At 41.2% G+C, this 17469-nt stretch overlaps 1 protein-coding gene across 1 annotated transcript; it reads left to right on the top strand.

Moving 5' to 3' along the window:
* The first annotated feature begins 254 nt into the window (after positions 1-254).
* On the top strand, positions 255-14022 carry LOC145390953 (glutamate receptor ionotropic, kainate 5-like). The gene is made up of 14 exons (XM_080265690.1): positions 255-336; positions 3357-3481; positions 3886-4002; positions 4197-4432; positions 4549-4677; positions 4996-5154; positions 5494-5584; positions 6853-7153; positions 10899-11116; positions 11796-11976; positions 12232-12331; positions 12591-12654; positions 12903-12972; positions 14009-14022. The coding sequence occupies exons 1-14, from the start codon at positions 255-257 to the stop codon at positions 14020-14022; spliced, it is 1887 nt and encodes a 628-aa protein (XP_080121816.1).
* The last annotated feature ends 3447 nt before the right edge of the window (positions 14023-17469 follow it).

Below are 17469 nucleotides of genomic sequence, written 5' to 3'. Positions count from 1 at the left end.
CTCTACATCTTTACACAAAACGTTTGTTTAAATAACTAGTAAAAAATATGGCGAGTTTCTATGTTCCGTACCCCACTTGTATAATCGACTATACAACAATTCAGCGCTTAGTAGGCTACACAATGGGTATCTTATTCATAATTTTCTCTTATATTTTCCAAAGATAGTAGATCCTTAACATGGAGGTATTAAAGAAAACAGAAATGCCATTGATAGACAGTAATTATTCTTCTCTGGAAGCTTGTGGTGGTGTGATGGCGGCTGCTGCAGGAAGATTGTGGCTTAGTCTGGGAGTTACGTGCCTGCTGGTACATGCACGCCTGCCCCATACCTCAGGCAAGTTGACCCTAGTTGTAATTAAAGGGAATTGATGATACTGTTAATGGTAGCATTTTCATCTTTGCTTAGCTCAGTGTAAATATAAAAATACCAGTCATATTTAGATTATATGTAATTTACGGTCATTTGATTAAAAAAAAAAAAAATCTTGACCTCTATTCCATAAAAAAAAAAAAAATGTTCTTGAGCGGTGTCAATAATGAAGGCTAAGGAAAATTTAAGCATAAGAGAAGTGGGTCATTTCAGCCAATACCAGTTTTATAACGTTTGATTTTCCACTCCTACGCTGCCTAGTTAACTGTTTTCTAATGCCCAATCAAGCATAAAATACAGTACATGCCTTCGGCAAATTTAAGTATATTTACTTCTTTCAGAAGTCTGTTGCACAACACTTGAGTGGATAAAAGAGAATGTTGTGTGTTGTGTATATACCAGTACAGATAATTCTACATATTACAAAATTTTTCTCTAACATTCTCATGGGAAACTGGCGCACTTCGGTGCATTTCTCTTAGGGCCAGACTACCTCAGTGTAGCAGTTCCATTTCACGACCATAGGGATGTCAGTTCGAGTCCAGACCATGGTACCGTATTTCTGGTGAGGGATGTAGCGGTCTCTCCAAAGATCTCTCATTGCCCTCCATAGATGTATCGTCCACTCTATCTATCTATTATCAGATGCCTTAATCCCGTAAGGAGTGGCCACAAATAAATCGCCACCATGTCGTCCTGTCCCACTCCATTTCACTGCCCTGCTCTCAGCTCACACTCCTCTATCGCATATACCTCTCCACTCCATCTCTCCATCTCATCCTCGGCCTCCCCCTCCCTTTCTCCCTCTCCACCTCACTCACATACACTCTCCTCGTCAGTATCCCGCTCTCCATCCTCTCCACGTGTCCAAACCACCTCAATGTGTTTCTCCTAATGTTTCATATCACATCCACATCCAAACCACAATGCTTCTTCACCTCCTCATTTGTCAGTCTGTCTCTCCATGTGACTCCACATGCTCCTTTCAAATAATTCATTTCCACTGCTCTCACTCTTGACTTCTGTCCCTCCAACTACGTTCAAGCTTCACTTCCATACGTTAGAGTTCGTATGACAATACTATCACGTAGCAGCTTTTTCACTTCCATGCTCTTTTCCCTGTTTCTTATCACTGCTTTCAAGGAACCAGCAACTTTTCTTCCCTGTTGCACCTTTTCAAGCACTTCCCCCTCTAAACTTCCATCCTTACTCATCACACTACCCAAGTACTTAAACGCACTCATATTTTCCATTTCCTTCTCATCCAACCTCACTGTACATTCACTGACTTCATTTCTCTCATAGACCATAACTTTACTCTTCCCTACATTCATCTTTTGATTCCGTTTTTCACACACACTCCCAAACTCATTCACCAAGCCTTGCAGCTCCCCTTCGTCTTCACTTAACAACACAGTATCATCTGCAAACAACAGTACAGGTAGCTTCCAAACACTGCCATCTCTCACTAGGGTCTCTCTAGCATCCACTGCCCTACCTTGCATCTGTTTTATAACCCGATCCATATACAGATTGAACAGCCATGGAGACATGACACATCCTTGTTTCAGTCCAATCTTTAAATAGAAAAATTCACTCTCCACATGCACTGCAGCCTTACCACCTTCATACATACTCTTCATGGCCTTCAGCAACTTCCCATCTACCCCATATATTCTTAATACTTTCGACAAGCCTTGTCTATCCACTGTGGCATGTGCTTTCTCCAGAACCATAAAGGCCACATACAACTTGTTTCCATTCTCTAGAAACTTTTCCACTAAAGATCTAAGAATGAATATCTGAGCTACACTACCTCTTCCCTTCCAAAAACCTCCCTGTTCTTCTCCAACTAATTCCCCTGTTATTTCCCTAACTCTGTCAATAAGTATCTTACCATATACTTTTCCGATTACACTAAGAAGACAGATGCCCCTATGATTACCTCACACTTCTTTTTCCCCTTTTAATTTGTATAGAGGAATAATTATTCCTGACTTCCAATCCTCCGGGAGTCTACTTCCTCCCAGGCCAATCTGCACATTTTCCATGTCCATTCTACTACTATCTCTCCCCCATGCTTCAGCATTTCACCACACACTCCATCACTTCCTGGGGCTTTCTCCATTTTAACCATACACGTCCCATTGACGTATATATAGGTCCACACGTTTTGTCACTGTCAGTCCCATTGATGTATATAAATGTGCATCTATTGCAAGGTCCCTAATTTGCACAATTTTCAATTTTCGCGCATGATTTTTGGTACGTATACATGGGACACCTTCCTCTACAAGATGCCAGGCAGGGACAGTGCGTTACCCCACATTACCTCCCCCCCCACACGCCATTGTCTCGGCAATTCACCTGTTACCAGTGACCTGGCCAGTAAAGATATGTCATGCCACGGTATGTAATTCAGGGGCAGAGTGATTCCCCAATCGATGACAACGTGGAGGACAAAGTTTACATAGCATTAGAGGAAGAAACAGTCAGAAATGATGATCAGGTAATGTCGCTAAAAAAGGTCAGGTGTGTTGATGTGTTTGCTGAGTGAAACAGTGCTTATATTGCCAATATTGCTGTGTGAAAACCAATATACTTTCGTACTACATAGAAATTCCTACCAAATAAATAAATAAATACCATTTATGAGTGGTGTGGAATAGTTACCCTCCCATAGAACTCGTTTTCTTTGGAGCCAGCCTCATAGAAAACCCAGTAAGGTAAGGGGTCCTGCTACCTGTATTGAGTATTTTAAACCTAAAGTGAGTAATTTGTCTATGAATTTTCGATGTTTCTCATCAAAAGCAGAGGTTTGAGCAATTTTTTTTTTTTTTTTATTGGTCTGGATTAGAGGGAGTCAGTGGTGGAAAATCGGTTGGGACATGGCGGGTTAAGATCAGTTAATAATACAAATTAAACACAGGCACTGTCTTGTCTTATATCTGTAGGTACTACAAATTCTTCTCTGTATTTATCAGATAAAATTCGAGGATCGCTGGTGAGTCGCAGAGCACTGGATGTCATGTTGGCCATGGAGCAGTGTTCCCTCTCCTCCGTCATCCTTGTAACAGATGACTCTCCATGGGCATTCTCTGTGATGCAAGTGCGTCAGTGTGAGCATAAAGCAAAACTTGGGCATTCCTAAAATGGATTAAGGAAGTTAGATGAAAATATACTCGTATAGTAAAAATATAAGATCCTTCCTTACAACATATTTTAATTGGTAAGCCACTCATTTTCTTGCACTGATCAGAAGAATAGACTGAATCTCAAACCTGCTAAGCAGATAAATATAACAGACCTATGGAAGTGCTACTATGAAAATGCAAACCTGTAAGTTAAAGGCAATTACTGTGGAAGATGTCTTCCAGGATAGGGAACAGGCAGATATCCCCTCTACAAAGAATAATAGTCAAATTCAAGATCTACTTATAGTTACATGCCTTACTTTCATTGGAGTCAGTGGCATTAAATAGGTACAAACCAACACCATGCTTTCTGTTTCAGGATCTAGTTGACTTACAAGCTCCGTGGGGTGTTGGAGTGTTTGGGGTGAAAAATCAAGAACAAAATACCAACATGACCCGTGAAAAACTCTCCCAGGCTATAGCTACTGCTCGATGCGTATGTGCCTACAGCATGTCAAGGCCGATATAATAGCTTTGAGAGGTGGACTGAAGACAATTGTGTGTGTGTGTGTGTGTGTGTGTGTGTGTGTGTGTGTGTGTGTAATTACAAAAACAGATTTAAAGCATACAAATTTAGAATAATGAGTTTAAAACTGAAAGGGTGTGTCGATCACTTTTTGTTGTCATTAGCTTCGTGAAATGTCATGGTGGGTGACGGTGATGGTACTGAGCGATGACCCAACCTTCCTCTCCTCCTTCGCTGAGTCCTCCTTCAAGAACCACCTCCTGTCTGTGCACACAGTGAGGCTGCTCGCCTTCACTCGCCTCCCTCTTCATCGCCTCCAAACCCTCCACTATTTTCACAAGACTCTGTCGCGCACTAATGCTCTACTCGCTGTTGTCAATGATACATCACCAGTCCTCAGGTAGTTAATAATATCTATGGACAAGAACACTCATAAGAGGGGATGTTCCTCAGTTTGATATATTGGCTTTATTCATATTTATATGTTTTCTTATCTTTTCATATTCTTATCAACAGGACCAGAGTGCTGTCATGGCTACCGTTCACTGATCCAGAAAATCGACCAATACAGGTAGCATCGTGGACTACTGACCAAAATCTAAGTCTAGTCTACATACCAAATCTTTTTCCAAGGAAATTTTTACGGTAAGCTCTTGTTGTGTGTAACTCTCGACGATCCTTAAAACAATATGTGAATGTTTTTATCATATGATCTTTGTTGAAAATACAGTAGTGTTTATTATTTTTTCATATGACGAGAGTGTGGATGCAGTCTGCTGGTATAATGGACAATATAGCATCTTCAGTATATCTTACATAATTTGATTGCTAGAACTCAAGACGAAATGCCACTGACCTTTTCTCTGTCCCGGTTCATTAGATGGTGCTTAGTTTGTGGAAGGTATGTCTGATTTATTGTGAGGATAGTCCATGGTTGCATCAGACTACAATCTCTTGCTGTAGTTTCCCACACAGACCCCATGTGATGGTGACAGCCGAGGAGTTCCCTTCACAGTCGGCGGTCATGGTAGACGACCCAACGAAACCTGGCGCTAAGCGACTTACTTTTACAGGTGTAGCAGAGTATGTCATGGAAATACTGTCCACGGCTATGAACTTTACGTGAGCTTAAGGTTACACACATTCTTATATACACAGCAGTTTTTTTGGATGCCATAAAAGACTTCATGTCACTTCTTCCATACTGAATTATTTTGCAAATCAAAGTTTAGCATTCTTTTGTGTCATGTATATTAATTTTTATGTGGACATTCTTTGCATTGATAACATACAATGAGAATTTCAGGTGTAGTATTCAGAAGATATTCCAAAGTATGTGTTCTGATTATCTTCAAAGCCACTTATTGTATGCACCATAGTTTGATTTAATGACAGATTGCAACGAGGAGCTAATGGTCAATCAAATATTTTGTTGTAACTGCTTTCAAAACTCTCTGACAGGTACACATACTTGAGAGCCCCTGACAAAAGTTGGGGCCTGCAGAAGAGTGATGGGACATTGTCTGGCATGCTGGGACTCATCACACGTGAGGTGAGTTACTACGTCTATTAGACTATATAGCCTTATTGACTAGTTTTTTCCTAAATTTAAAAGTACCATCTGGCAGATCAAGGATCAGATTCAAATGATAAGGCAGCATTCTGTTTAGAGCTTCTTGAACGAACTGCTTCCTTCATTAAATTAAGAAGACTTATGTTCATACCCAATTAGTCATGCCAGTTTTCTCGACTTACATCCTGCTTTGGTAATTTGTAAAACAATTTACAAATTATTCATTCATTTATACATTAATACACAATTGTATGAAATATGTTCGTCATGGAAGGAACCTACGCCTTGTGAACAAATTCTTCTTTTCTGTTAGAGATAGAGAGAGAGAGAGAGAGAGAGAGAGAGAGAGATTAACACTAAAGACAGCATGATTAAGGTATACGACTTCGGAAACCTATCTCCATTATATTCTCAGCCTTCACCCCTCAATATCGTATATTGATATTATATGAAGTGATCTGTTAGTGGCGAGTTCTGAGTGATATACTATACTGTACTGTTGTATCCAGAAATTACAAAGAGTAGTTTGAAAGTTTTCTGACAACTCTGATGAGGCTGTGGAGTTGCCGTGAGTGAATCGGTGTGGTTCCTGTCAATCGCCTCATAACTGTCTAAAAGGGAAGGCTGATGCTCAGTGGTCTCTCCTTGTTCTGTACAGTATCGTGGTAACAAAAGCCTCACGCATTCATATATGTCTCTACTATTGGAAATTTCCATGACCATTGTAGATGAAGGTTGGTTTATAATATTGATCAATCCTAGTTTCAGACCAATACAACATTTTTGCAAGCAAAACTCCAACCTACCCAACTAAACTGTCACATTTGCTAACAGTGACATACACAAAAGAATAAAAATTTTAGCTACTTCTGTTCTACATAACTTTGTAAACTGGAAACTGTTTGTCTGGCATGTGATATTTCTATGAGTCTTATCTTCATGTGGAAGGTATGGCGTCGGCAATGTAATGTCACACCTTAAAAAGGGTTACGAATTGGTAGAGATTAGATTTCTTGAAGGTGAGTTACTACGTCTATTAAACTATATAACCTTATTGACTAGTTTTTCCTAAATTTAATTAAACCATCTGGTAGAACAAGGATCAGATTAAAATGATAAGCCAGCATTCTGTTTAGTGCTTCTTGAACGAACTGCTTCCTTTATTAATTTTAGAAAACTTATGGCAAAACTGTCCTGGCAGATATTCTACACTTCTTGAATATATTTACCTCGACAAAACATTGCAGGAAGTGGAGTTCACTCCAGGACCATTTTACCTGGAGTTCAGGAGAAGCCAGTGGGCGGAATACTCTGCATATATTTTCATGGGTGGGTACCATGTTCTAGCTGCTCATGGTCATCCAAAGCCGGACCCGTGGTGTTTCCTAGTGCCTCTTGCACCAGTGGTTTGGGCAACTTTGTTAATAGCATTGTTGGCCGTGTGCTCAGTGATGCTGCTTCTGCCATACTGTTTTCCTGCCCACACACAAGAACCAGGCAGCGTAGATACCAACACCTTTAACTGTGTGCGCGTCCTCTTTCAAGAAGGTAACTAGTTTAGCCTTTGGAAGCTGTCCACTTGTGGAAGCCAGAGTTCACTTAGGATATTCATTGTATGGATTACATGGTTCAGTTATCTTGGTGCACGTGTAACATTCGAAATAAACAATTTCTTCTATAGTAGGTATGGAAAATAGCCACTTTTTGTTTTCTATTTATCTATCTATATACCTAGGCTGCTTCCCCCAAGGAAAGGGAGGTAGCCGAGACAAGACGACACACTCCCCATTACTTATCCATTAAAACACATTCATTCGCATCTTAGCCCCAAAGGGGAGAAGGAACAGATCCTCACCGCATCACACCACACAAGGGTTAACTGCACAGTGCAATCAGTGACATCCGCAGCAGGGCCCAACAGCAGAGCTGGTTTACCCACCACATCATAATAGACCCATCCCCTTACCCGCACCTGATCTGACTAGCTGATCAGACCAAATGTGGGAGAATATCCCCTCAGGGCTGCGTCATCATTTATTCGTTCACAAGTTCTCTCCATTTATTTCTGTCACGCACAGCCACTCTTCCTTGCTCAACAGACATCCCTCTCGCATCCAGCGCTCTCTTCACACTGTCCATCCATCCTATTCGTGGTCTCCCTCTCAGCCTTACACCTCTCACATCAGATCTAGTTACCTTTTTCACCAATCGCTCATTATCCATTATCTCCATATGCCCAAACCATCACAACACCCTCTGCTCAACTCTACCAGCCATCTCTCGAACGACTCCAGTTCTCCTTCGCACTTCATCATTTCCCACTTGATCCATATGCGTCACTCTACACATACTCCTCAGACACCTCATCTCCATTACATTCAAACTTTTCCTCTCTGCTACACCCAAATTCCATGTTTCAGCCCCATATAATGCAATCGGTACCACAACACCCTCATACAGCCTTCTCTTTACATCCATTCTAAGTGAACGACATCTAAACACTTTTTTCATTCCTCCCAGCACCTTACCTACTTCATTCTAAACTTCACTTCTGCATTTATTCTTCCATCCACAGCAACATGTGACCCTAAATATTTAAAACACTCTACCTCCTCAAGCAACTCACCATTCAAAACTATATTCATCCCCCTACCATCTACCATCCTCGTACACTTCATCACTTTACTCTTATTCTCATTTACTTTCAATTTCCTCCTTTCACACACCCTTCCAAACTCCTCTACCAACTGTCTCAATCTCTCCTCTGAATCAGCCACCGGTGCAGTATCATCTGCAAACAGCAGCTGCTTCAGATTCCACTCTCCTCCATCAACACTCACCAGACTCAGACCTTCACCTAAAACTCTTGCATTCACCTCCCTTACAACATCATCCATGTAAATATTAAACAACCAAGGCGACATCACACATCCCTGTCGCAGCCCCACTCTCACGGGAAACCAATCACTCACAGGATTACCCACTCTTACACGCGCTTTACTATTTACATAAAAACAATGTGTTGAAACAGTCCACAAAGCCTCCCTATCAATTCTATTGTACGCTTTCTCTAAATCCATGAATGCCCAAAACACATCCTTGCCTTTTGCTAAATACTTTCACACACTTGTCTCACAGCAAACACCTGATCCACGTATCCCCTCCCACTCCTAAAGCCACACTGCTCATCACCAATCACTCCCTCTGTACCCTCTCTAACTCTCATAATTAACACTTTACCATACACCTTACCTACAACACTCAACAGACTTATATCCCTAAAACTAGTACATTCATACTTGTCACCCTTGCCTTTATACAGGACCACACAAGCACTTGCCCAGTCAATTGGCACCATACCTTTCACAAAGCACACATTCAACAATCTTACTAACCAGTCAACAATAGTCACTCCACCACCCTTCAGGCATTCCACAGCACACCCATTCATGCCTGCAGCTTTCCCTGTTTTCATCTCCTTTACTGCCTTCTCCACTTCCTCCTTCGTGATTAAAGAATCATTCAACTCTCCCAACACATTTATTCCTTGCACCCTTCCATCCGCCACAATCTCAGCCACCCTTTCCTCCTCTACATTTAACAATCTTTAAAAATACTCTGCCCATCTCTTCCTTACTGCATCGATCTCAATTAACATCCTTCCATCCTCTGCTTTTACTCTCTCTTCCTTCCCAGACTCTCCCTTTAGCACCCTTTTCACCTCCTTCCAGAACATTTTCTTATTCTGTTGAAAATTCTCAGTCAGTCGCCTACCCCACCTTTCATCTGCTGCCACTTTAGCACCACACACAGCCCTTCTCGCCCTGTTCCTCTTTTCCTTATACCTCTCATATGACACCTCAAACTTCCTCTGCAGCCACACTTCATATGCACGTCTCTTCTCAGCCACAGCCACACTTACTTCCTCGCACCACCATTCACTTCCCTTTCTTACGCCACCACCCACACGTCTCACACCACACATCTCTTCTGCATGCCCCACCACAGCACTCTTAAACAACTGCCATTCCTCCTCCACACTGCCATTTTCCTGATTTTTCACTGCGTTCCACCCATCTTTCAGTTTCTCCTGATACTCTATCATTTTCTCTCTTTTATCCAACTCACTCACTTTCAAAACCTCCCTGCCACACCTAACCCTCCTAGCTCTCACCCATCTCTTACCTACTCTTAACTTTCCCTCCACCAGGTAGTGGTCAGATATACCTCTACCCTCCCCTCTCAGAACTCTCACATCCAACAATCTTCCTATTACATTCCTAGATATAACCACATAGTCCATCAATGCCTTATCCACAACCATTCCACCCTCCTGTCTCACCCATGTATACTTATAAATATCTTTCTTCTCGAACAGCGTATTTCTAATTACAATCTCTCGCTCAACACACATCCCTATCATTCTTTCCCCATTTTCATTTCTTCCAGGCACACCATGCATACCAACTACACCTTCAACTGCTACATTTCCCACTCTGGCATTCAGATCTCCCATCATTACTACATTCACACTCGCTCCAAAACTCTGCAGACACTCATCAACATCATTCCAGAAAGACTCCCTCTCTTCTTCATCCCGTTCACTACCAGGCCCATATGCACTCACAAACACACACAACTCACGTTCAAATTATACTTTCATCCACATCAGTCTCGATGACACCTCCTTCCATTCAATCACACACTGCTGTACTTCCGGACTCACTAACAAGGCCACACCTTCTCTTGCCCTTCCTCTATCAACACCTGACAATCTTCCATTCACACTTCCAAACATAGACTCACCCTTCCCTTTCATCTTCGTTTCAGTCAAAGTTAACACATCCAACTTTCTCTCACAAACATTCTCCCAATCTCCTCTCTTTTAGCCTCAATCGTACTACATCCACGCACATTCATAATCTCAATCCCCCATCCCTTTCTTTGGCCTGTCTCTTTTTAGGAACTGAAAAACAGAGGAGGGGGTCCCTATTCCCCTCACCCCACCCCTTTTAGTCGCCTTTTACGACACGCAGGGAATACGGTGGCAGTAATCTTCCTAACACAACCTGGCCGCAGAGTAGTAGTACCACCTCATAGTGCGGCCAGATTGTGTCCCCCCCGCCAGAGGGAGGGACACAATCTTTATAAAATACTCAGTTTGATAAAGATGAGTCTAATCAGGTGCTTTATAAATTTATAGAAAAAAAAAGGCTGTCATTAAATACGGCAGGCCATCAATTGCTATCGGGACCTATGTTGTGTATTACTAAATTCCCTTTTAATATAACAGATATAAAGAGAACTAAAAGTCGGTGGTGGTGGGATCGTGTGATGCTGGGGGTGTGGATGCTGATGATGGTGGTGCTGACACAAAGCTACGTCGGCAACCTCACGTCCCTCTTGGCAGTCAGATACATCGACCAACCTTACCAGAGACTTGAGGACGTTGTTAACTCTGATGTTGGGATAATTCTTGTTCAGAACACTTTGATCATCCACCATCTTAAAGTAAGCAATTGTTCTTGTGATCTAATTTTAAATCATGTACAGTACACTCTCTCTATACTTGATCAGTTGAGAGTAAGATCAATCCGATAAAGATGATAATCTGCAAAATCCAATACTCCCCAGGTAAAGAGAGATTTGAAGCGATCCTGTTTAATCTGGTAGGCCAAATGTTCATTAAATCCTATATCCGGTGGAGCGGGATATGGTCAAGGGAGGGTTTACTATATCATTATTTGTTTACTTTCTAAGAATTTTAAAGTTGTCAATTAATGCTACCCAGGTTATGTACAGACAAGTCACTACTACATGAAACAGTGTCTAATCACTCATGAAGCAGTCAATGAGTTTCTCACATTTTTTATTGATAATAGAATACCATACATTTAAGACCACTCTTCAAATCAGGAAACTATTGGCAAAATAGTTTTTTATCAGCCTTTCAGTACTTGTAAAGCAAGCAATTAATTTACAGATGCGACTTTTCTGAACAGCTAATTGACTTGTCAGGCCTAATCGCCAGTTATCTTCACAGTATGTCATACAAAACAATTATTGTCTGGTAAAGCATCACAACAACTATGTGCTATGGAATCAAAATTACTTTTCCAAAGTTTCACCTATTAAGTATTTGAAAGCCTTCAGTACAGCTGAGTATTATTGACAGCCATCTGCATTTCAGACGGCCAAATCGGGTCCACTCCGCGAGCTGGGGAACCTGATGGACACAGAACGAGTAGCTTACAGATCATTTGCAGAATTACCCCAAACCCTGGATACCATTGTGGTGGATGGCAGTCACGTCGTGTTTGATATGGATATCATCTATAATCACGTTCTGCCATGGAGCTATTCTCTCACAGGTTACTATGTGGTTGTCATGTTCACTGGAATTATTTATGATCATACCATTCAAGTAACCTCTACTATGAAATGTAGCATATCTCATGTCAGTGGGGAGATGGGCTCATTCGACACTGTTAATTAGAAAGGATTTTAAATAGGAATCACTAGCGTTTGACATATGCCATTTTGTAAGTGTTTGAAAGAAAGTTTTCCTCATTGTAATAATAAATATAATAGCCCTGCCAGTGTATCAACTTTAAATATTTTGACAGGTACTTGTGATTTTTACATGTCCAGGCACAGCTACCTCAACACTCCTCTAGGAATGCTGGCTCAGAAGAACAGCCCCTTGATGCCAAGGTTAAATCAGCTGTAAGTATTGAACAGTTTGTCAGTACTAAATGATACAGAAAACAGTGGTCATGTTTGTTTGTTCTTCCTCGTAAGAAAGTGAAAATGCTTTATATTTTATCACAATCGAAAAGAACACCAGAGTATTTACCAGAACATAGACCTAATGGTGTGTCGAACATAATACTTAAAACAGTTCTATTTTTCTCGACAGGGCTTATAGACTAGTGGAATCTGGTATATATGATAAATGGCATAAATTCTCACATCCCAACTCCAGCACTTGCAAGAACCCTCCCAGGATCATCACCGTCACCTCTGCCTTCTCTCTCAGCAACCTGTGGGTAGGTCATGCCACGGACTTCTTGGATGGCCTGGAAAACCACTATTGTAGTTTGTTAGATTTTACTTTCTAACTTTCATACGTGTTATATCCTACATAGAAAGTTACCAAGAATGTTATTAATCATCTGCATTAAACATTTTACTTTATCTCTCAGCAGGATTTAGTTTAATGGTGTGAAAGGAATGCTGTGGGTTAGTTGATAAAGGAAAGGATTATGGCATTATATGTCATGTTGCTCATTATCAGGGCATGTTCGTGGTGTTGGGGTGTGGATTCGAAGTGGCTGTTGTGCTGCTGGCGATGGAGCATATGTGTGGTGGGGCCAAGTGGAGACAACAGAGCCAAGTGGAAACCCATGACACACACACCACCATCACCACCAACTCTGACCACTCACTTCACCACTACTGACCACGAGCTTCATGTGAAATTCATATTTTTTTTTTCTTGGCTATCAAATTTATAACAGCGAACGTGTCATATATATACTGGTTAACTAATAAGTAAATAATGATTTTAATACGAATGACAAATCCTCGCAGTGTTATTCACCGTGATTTGTTTTCATCGATGTCAGCATCCCCTCTCGTCATGTCTGTAAAAAACTCTATTAATGAACATTTGAAATATGATTACTAGTTGCAACAAGAGTATAATCTATCTGACCACTATGATATATGAGAGAAATTAAATGACAGATATGAAAATATCTGTTGCTAATAGCCCAAAGATAGAACCATTGAAAATTTAGTAGAAGTTCATAACCCATTGACTCTCGACTGAACAAACTTTTCTGGTACTAATCTAAGTGAAACCCATAGCCGTATAAAGGTCTTAAGAGAAAAATTTGGTGCAAAACTATTTTAAGAATGGGATAAAGGGCCACATAAACAGCTTGGTTTCCGTCAGTTTATTAACCATCAACTTTGACAAGACAATCTTAATTCTCGCCTGTGAATGGTTGTCAAAAAGCATATTGTATGCAGTTCCAAGTGAAATATGTATGAACATGTACCTTATAATTTGAGCCAAATTACAGAAAACATAAAGAAAAGTTTGACTTTTACCAAAAACTATTCTTCTAGAGACACGTCCTTATACAAGTGAAGAAATAATGATCCGCACTACAAGAAATTATTGTCAGTAATTTTCAATGTAACTGTTTTAAGGGGAACCATCATTACCTTTTTGTCATGGAAATGGAATACTTTCCCTACATGTATTCAACTTGTAAAACATTTTTGTGTAGCAAAGGAAACAGAACATTCTCAGCTCTTGATTATAATAAAACAATCCTTTGTATCAACAATGTATCCCATAGTCTACACATTCTACACTCTATATGCCTTCAGACCAGTACCGATAGACTCTGGTTATTAGCCAGAAAAGCCATTCATCTGCTTGTTAGTCCTTTAGCACGGAGACAGATTGCCTGTTATATATTTTCTGATTGCCTAAAAAAGTATTTATGAAAATATGTGGTCACTGTACTGGATATGTAAAATATCCTAAACGGCATTCATTTACTAATGAGTCTGAAACTGAGAAAAAATGTCTATCTCTGTGTGCTTTTTGTCTACAACCTGAGTTGATCAGTTGCTGAATAATGGTTATGAAAATGTATGATGATGATTGTTTGATAACTCTGGTTTTATTCATTATCGCCAGAACTGTCCTCTTCATCAGATGATGCAATCTCCATGTCATCTTCTGCCTCTTTCTCTATTTCATGTAGTTCCTCTTCCTCTGGGATGAGAGTTTCTGGGAGTTGCTCTCCTTCAAACCATACAGATTTGTACTTGCCATCAACTAACTGCCAGCCATTTTCTTCTGTTGGAGGCTGCTCTATGTGACTTTGATCTGCACTGGCCCACATGTTGGCAACAAATGCTGTTCGCTTTATGTGTGTACTGACCTCATCTTCACACGGTGGGAGCCCACTAGCATCAATACCCTTCAAACTGGAAAGCAGATTTTTCCCATATCTCTTAGGTCCATAAGCCTGCATGAACTTCTGATATCTGCAGTTGTTAAGCTGACGTTTTCCCTAGCTCCATAAACATTGGCTGTAAAGTTCAAGAGGGTTGCTTTCGTGGCATCAGAAACTTGTGTATCCCGTGCCATAACTGTGAAAGCATTCTTGTAGTCTGGCCGTTTTTCAAGCATTTTGAATGGCCAAACCTTACCCTTTCGTATGGAAGACGAGGTGTAGTCCGATCCAGTGAAGGAATGAAAGGCTGGTAATACTGCACAAAGATCTGGTCCAAGCTCCTGATAAGTTGCAGTCAAACAGATGTACCGACGGTTGTTCTTTGCAGCAGTTCCAGTATCCATCCAGAGTCTTGACTGAAACTTGTTGCAGTGGTACAATAATATCACTGCAACATCTGTATCGGATGCCCTGACCACACTGTCGCTATGGGCACGGTCTTTAAATAATGCATGAAGGCAGATCTTTGTGTCAGCCTCTTCGTGGTTATTACTTAAGCTTTCTACTGTGTTGCATTGGATCACACCCTCTTCTACCTTGAATCGGTAGCAATCCCCTGGAACATCTAGGATGATTTCCTTGTGCTTTATAATTTCTGCATAGGAGAGGTCCTGCCATTCACTGGCAAGAAACTGCGGAAGCTGTTTTTTGAATGATCTGGACTTTAGGGCATCATTCACATCTCTTGGCACTCATCGCTGCTCTGGCCCAGTGATGACAAATGTTTTGCTGTTAGTTCCCCTTCTTTCCCATTCAGTGTCCTTTATTGATGGTTGTGGATGGTCATCAAAGACAATGTGTATGGATTTGGCTGGACTTCTAAGAATCTGGATAAGAATACTCCTGGCGAGTCCTCCGTAAGTTGGGGGCAAACTTGTTGGCAAGCTGTGAAGTAGAAACTGCCCATCTATGATGTAAGCACTTACTTCCACTGGTCTGTCATGGTCTTTCACCCTTTTTTCCAAAATTTCAAACAAAGCACTCTTGTTAGTCTTTGCCATCACTTCATCTGGGCTAGGCATGGTTAGAGGTACTGGCGTTAGTGGGTAATGGAGGACATGCCGCATATCAAGTTTCCTCTTGGTAGCAAGAACAAGGAGACGACCCATCAGATCACGTGCCCCTTTGAGGGCTGCAACTACATTGTTCCTGGCTCGGCAATTGGTTGCACATCCATCATCAAATGTTTTCAGCTTTCCCTTCTTGATAGGTCTTTCGAAGTTCAGGGGTTCTCTTTCACACGATTCTATGAATTCCTTGTGCCTGGCTTTCCCTGTTGTTGGTACTCCAAGGAGGTTTTGTTGAATTTCTTCACTGGCACCCTTTCCAGTGGTGATGTTGTATAGTGTCTCTGAAGCATGGTTTTTTATCAAATGGGTTGTTTGTGTTGCAAATGTGGTTGATGATCTTTTGTAGGTCTTCATTGTCTCGCTGAATTCGTCTTGGACGCAGTTCTAGTGTGACATCTTCTTTTGTGATAAGCCCGGTCATTTCTTGAAGAAGAGTGATAAAGGATGCTCTTGTAGGTTTTGTGATCATACATCTCAGTCTTGCAGAGTAATCATTGGTGAATGAGGTGATTCCTGTCAGGCGAGATGCAGCATCAGCATTGATTGTCTGCTCTAATGCCAAGTCAATAGGAATTCAGCTGAAGTCATGTTCTGTTCTCCTCACAGTGAAACAACCATTGTTGAGGATCTCTCTGAGCCCAGGATGAGTGTCATCCATGTTCAGCAAATCCAGTTGATACTTTGTCAGCCAATGTGAATAGTTTACATGGGCAGTGGCGAAGAACAGGTCAATGATTGGTGTTAGGGTATAGATGAATAGGTCAATGTCACTGCTCCGTATAGCTCTTTCCAGTCTGTGGAATATGTTAATATACGCAACATACATCATCCAGAACTGAGCTGTAGATCCATGAGCACCTGAAAGGGTTGCATCGGTGTATTCATTATATTGCCTGGCACACTTCGTGAACAGTTCTGTATTGGTTACTAGATCAACCCCATTCTCTTCTTCTCTGTTTGAATTGGTCTACACCATGGACATCAGTAAGTGCAGATCTTCTCCATAATCACATGTCTGTAAAAATGCCTTAAAATGCAGAATTCCAAAGGCAAGCGTAAGCAGAGGATGGACCCTCTTGCATCTGTTGAAGTGTTTTCCTGTTATTAGGCCATTTAATGAACCTGGGGCAATAATTTCTGTTTCAGTCAATGCATCTGTCCTTCATGACTCTGCAATCAATTTGCCAATGGCTTTGAAGAGTGCCATCTCGATGTGGAAGGCACCCATCATGATGAAGACATCATCAAATTTTGGAGATTCGGTGGCCTGAATTTGCATGGCTGGTTTGCCGTGTTAAGGTCATACGTCACAACTCCGTATTCTTGATGGCATTCTGCAGCACACTTCTGTGTTGTTTGCAGAGTATGATGCACAACTGCCAAACTGGTGATTGGCTCTTTCAGGTTGGCATATAGCGGATCTCTTGCTTAGGAAGCCTATCTTTGTGGAACCTGGCATTGAAGCCAACCCACATTGGCAGTACATTAGTCTCAAGAGCATGGCTCATCATCCATACATAATCCAGATGTCTCGCCCTTGTAGTCACATCAGGTAAGCTGAATACATTGGTACTCTTGTACTGGAAGATGTTCATCTTTGGGACACCAAAATAGGGTTCAAGGGGAGCTTCAGAGACTGCAAGTGACCGCTTTTTCTTGTTGGACTTCTTTACACCCATTGTGGTTCTGCTGACATGATCTGTATGGGTAGTTGCATTTTTGTGGTCAGTACTGGAACAATCATCCTTGTCTT

The sequence above is a fragment of the Coenobita brevimanus genome, chromosome 16 (assembly GCF_032717465.1).
Source record: "Coenobita brevimanus isolate Jiangsu-jjx chromosome 16, ASM3271746v2, whole genome shotgun sequence".
In the NCBI taxonomy this organism is placed as follows: domain Eukaryota; kingdom Metazoa; phylum Arthropoda; class Malacostraca; order Decapoda; family Coenobitidae; genus Coenobita; species Coenobita brevimanus.
The sequence above is the reverse complement of the archived record's forward strand: the minus strand, read 5'-3'. Positions and strand labels throughout refer to the sequence as shown.

Bases quoted from the DNA above. Each gene is read 5' to 3' on its own strand.
- LOC145390953 (XM_080265690.1), top strand. From the start codon at position 255: ATGGCGGCTGCTGCAGGAAGATTGTGGCTTAGTCTGGGAGTTACGTGC. The intron at 4,678-4,995 runs GTAAGCTCTTGT...CTCTTGCTGTAG, and splicing joins TTTCCAAGGAAATTTTTACG to TTTCCCACACAGACCCCATG. The intron at 5,155-5,493 runs GTGAGCTTAAGG...ACTCTCTGACAG, and splicing joins TCCACGGCTATGAACTTTAC to GTACACATACTTGAGAGCCC.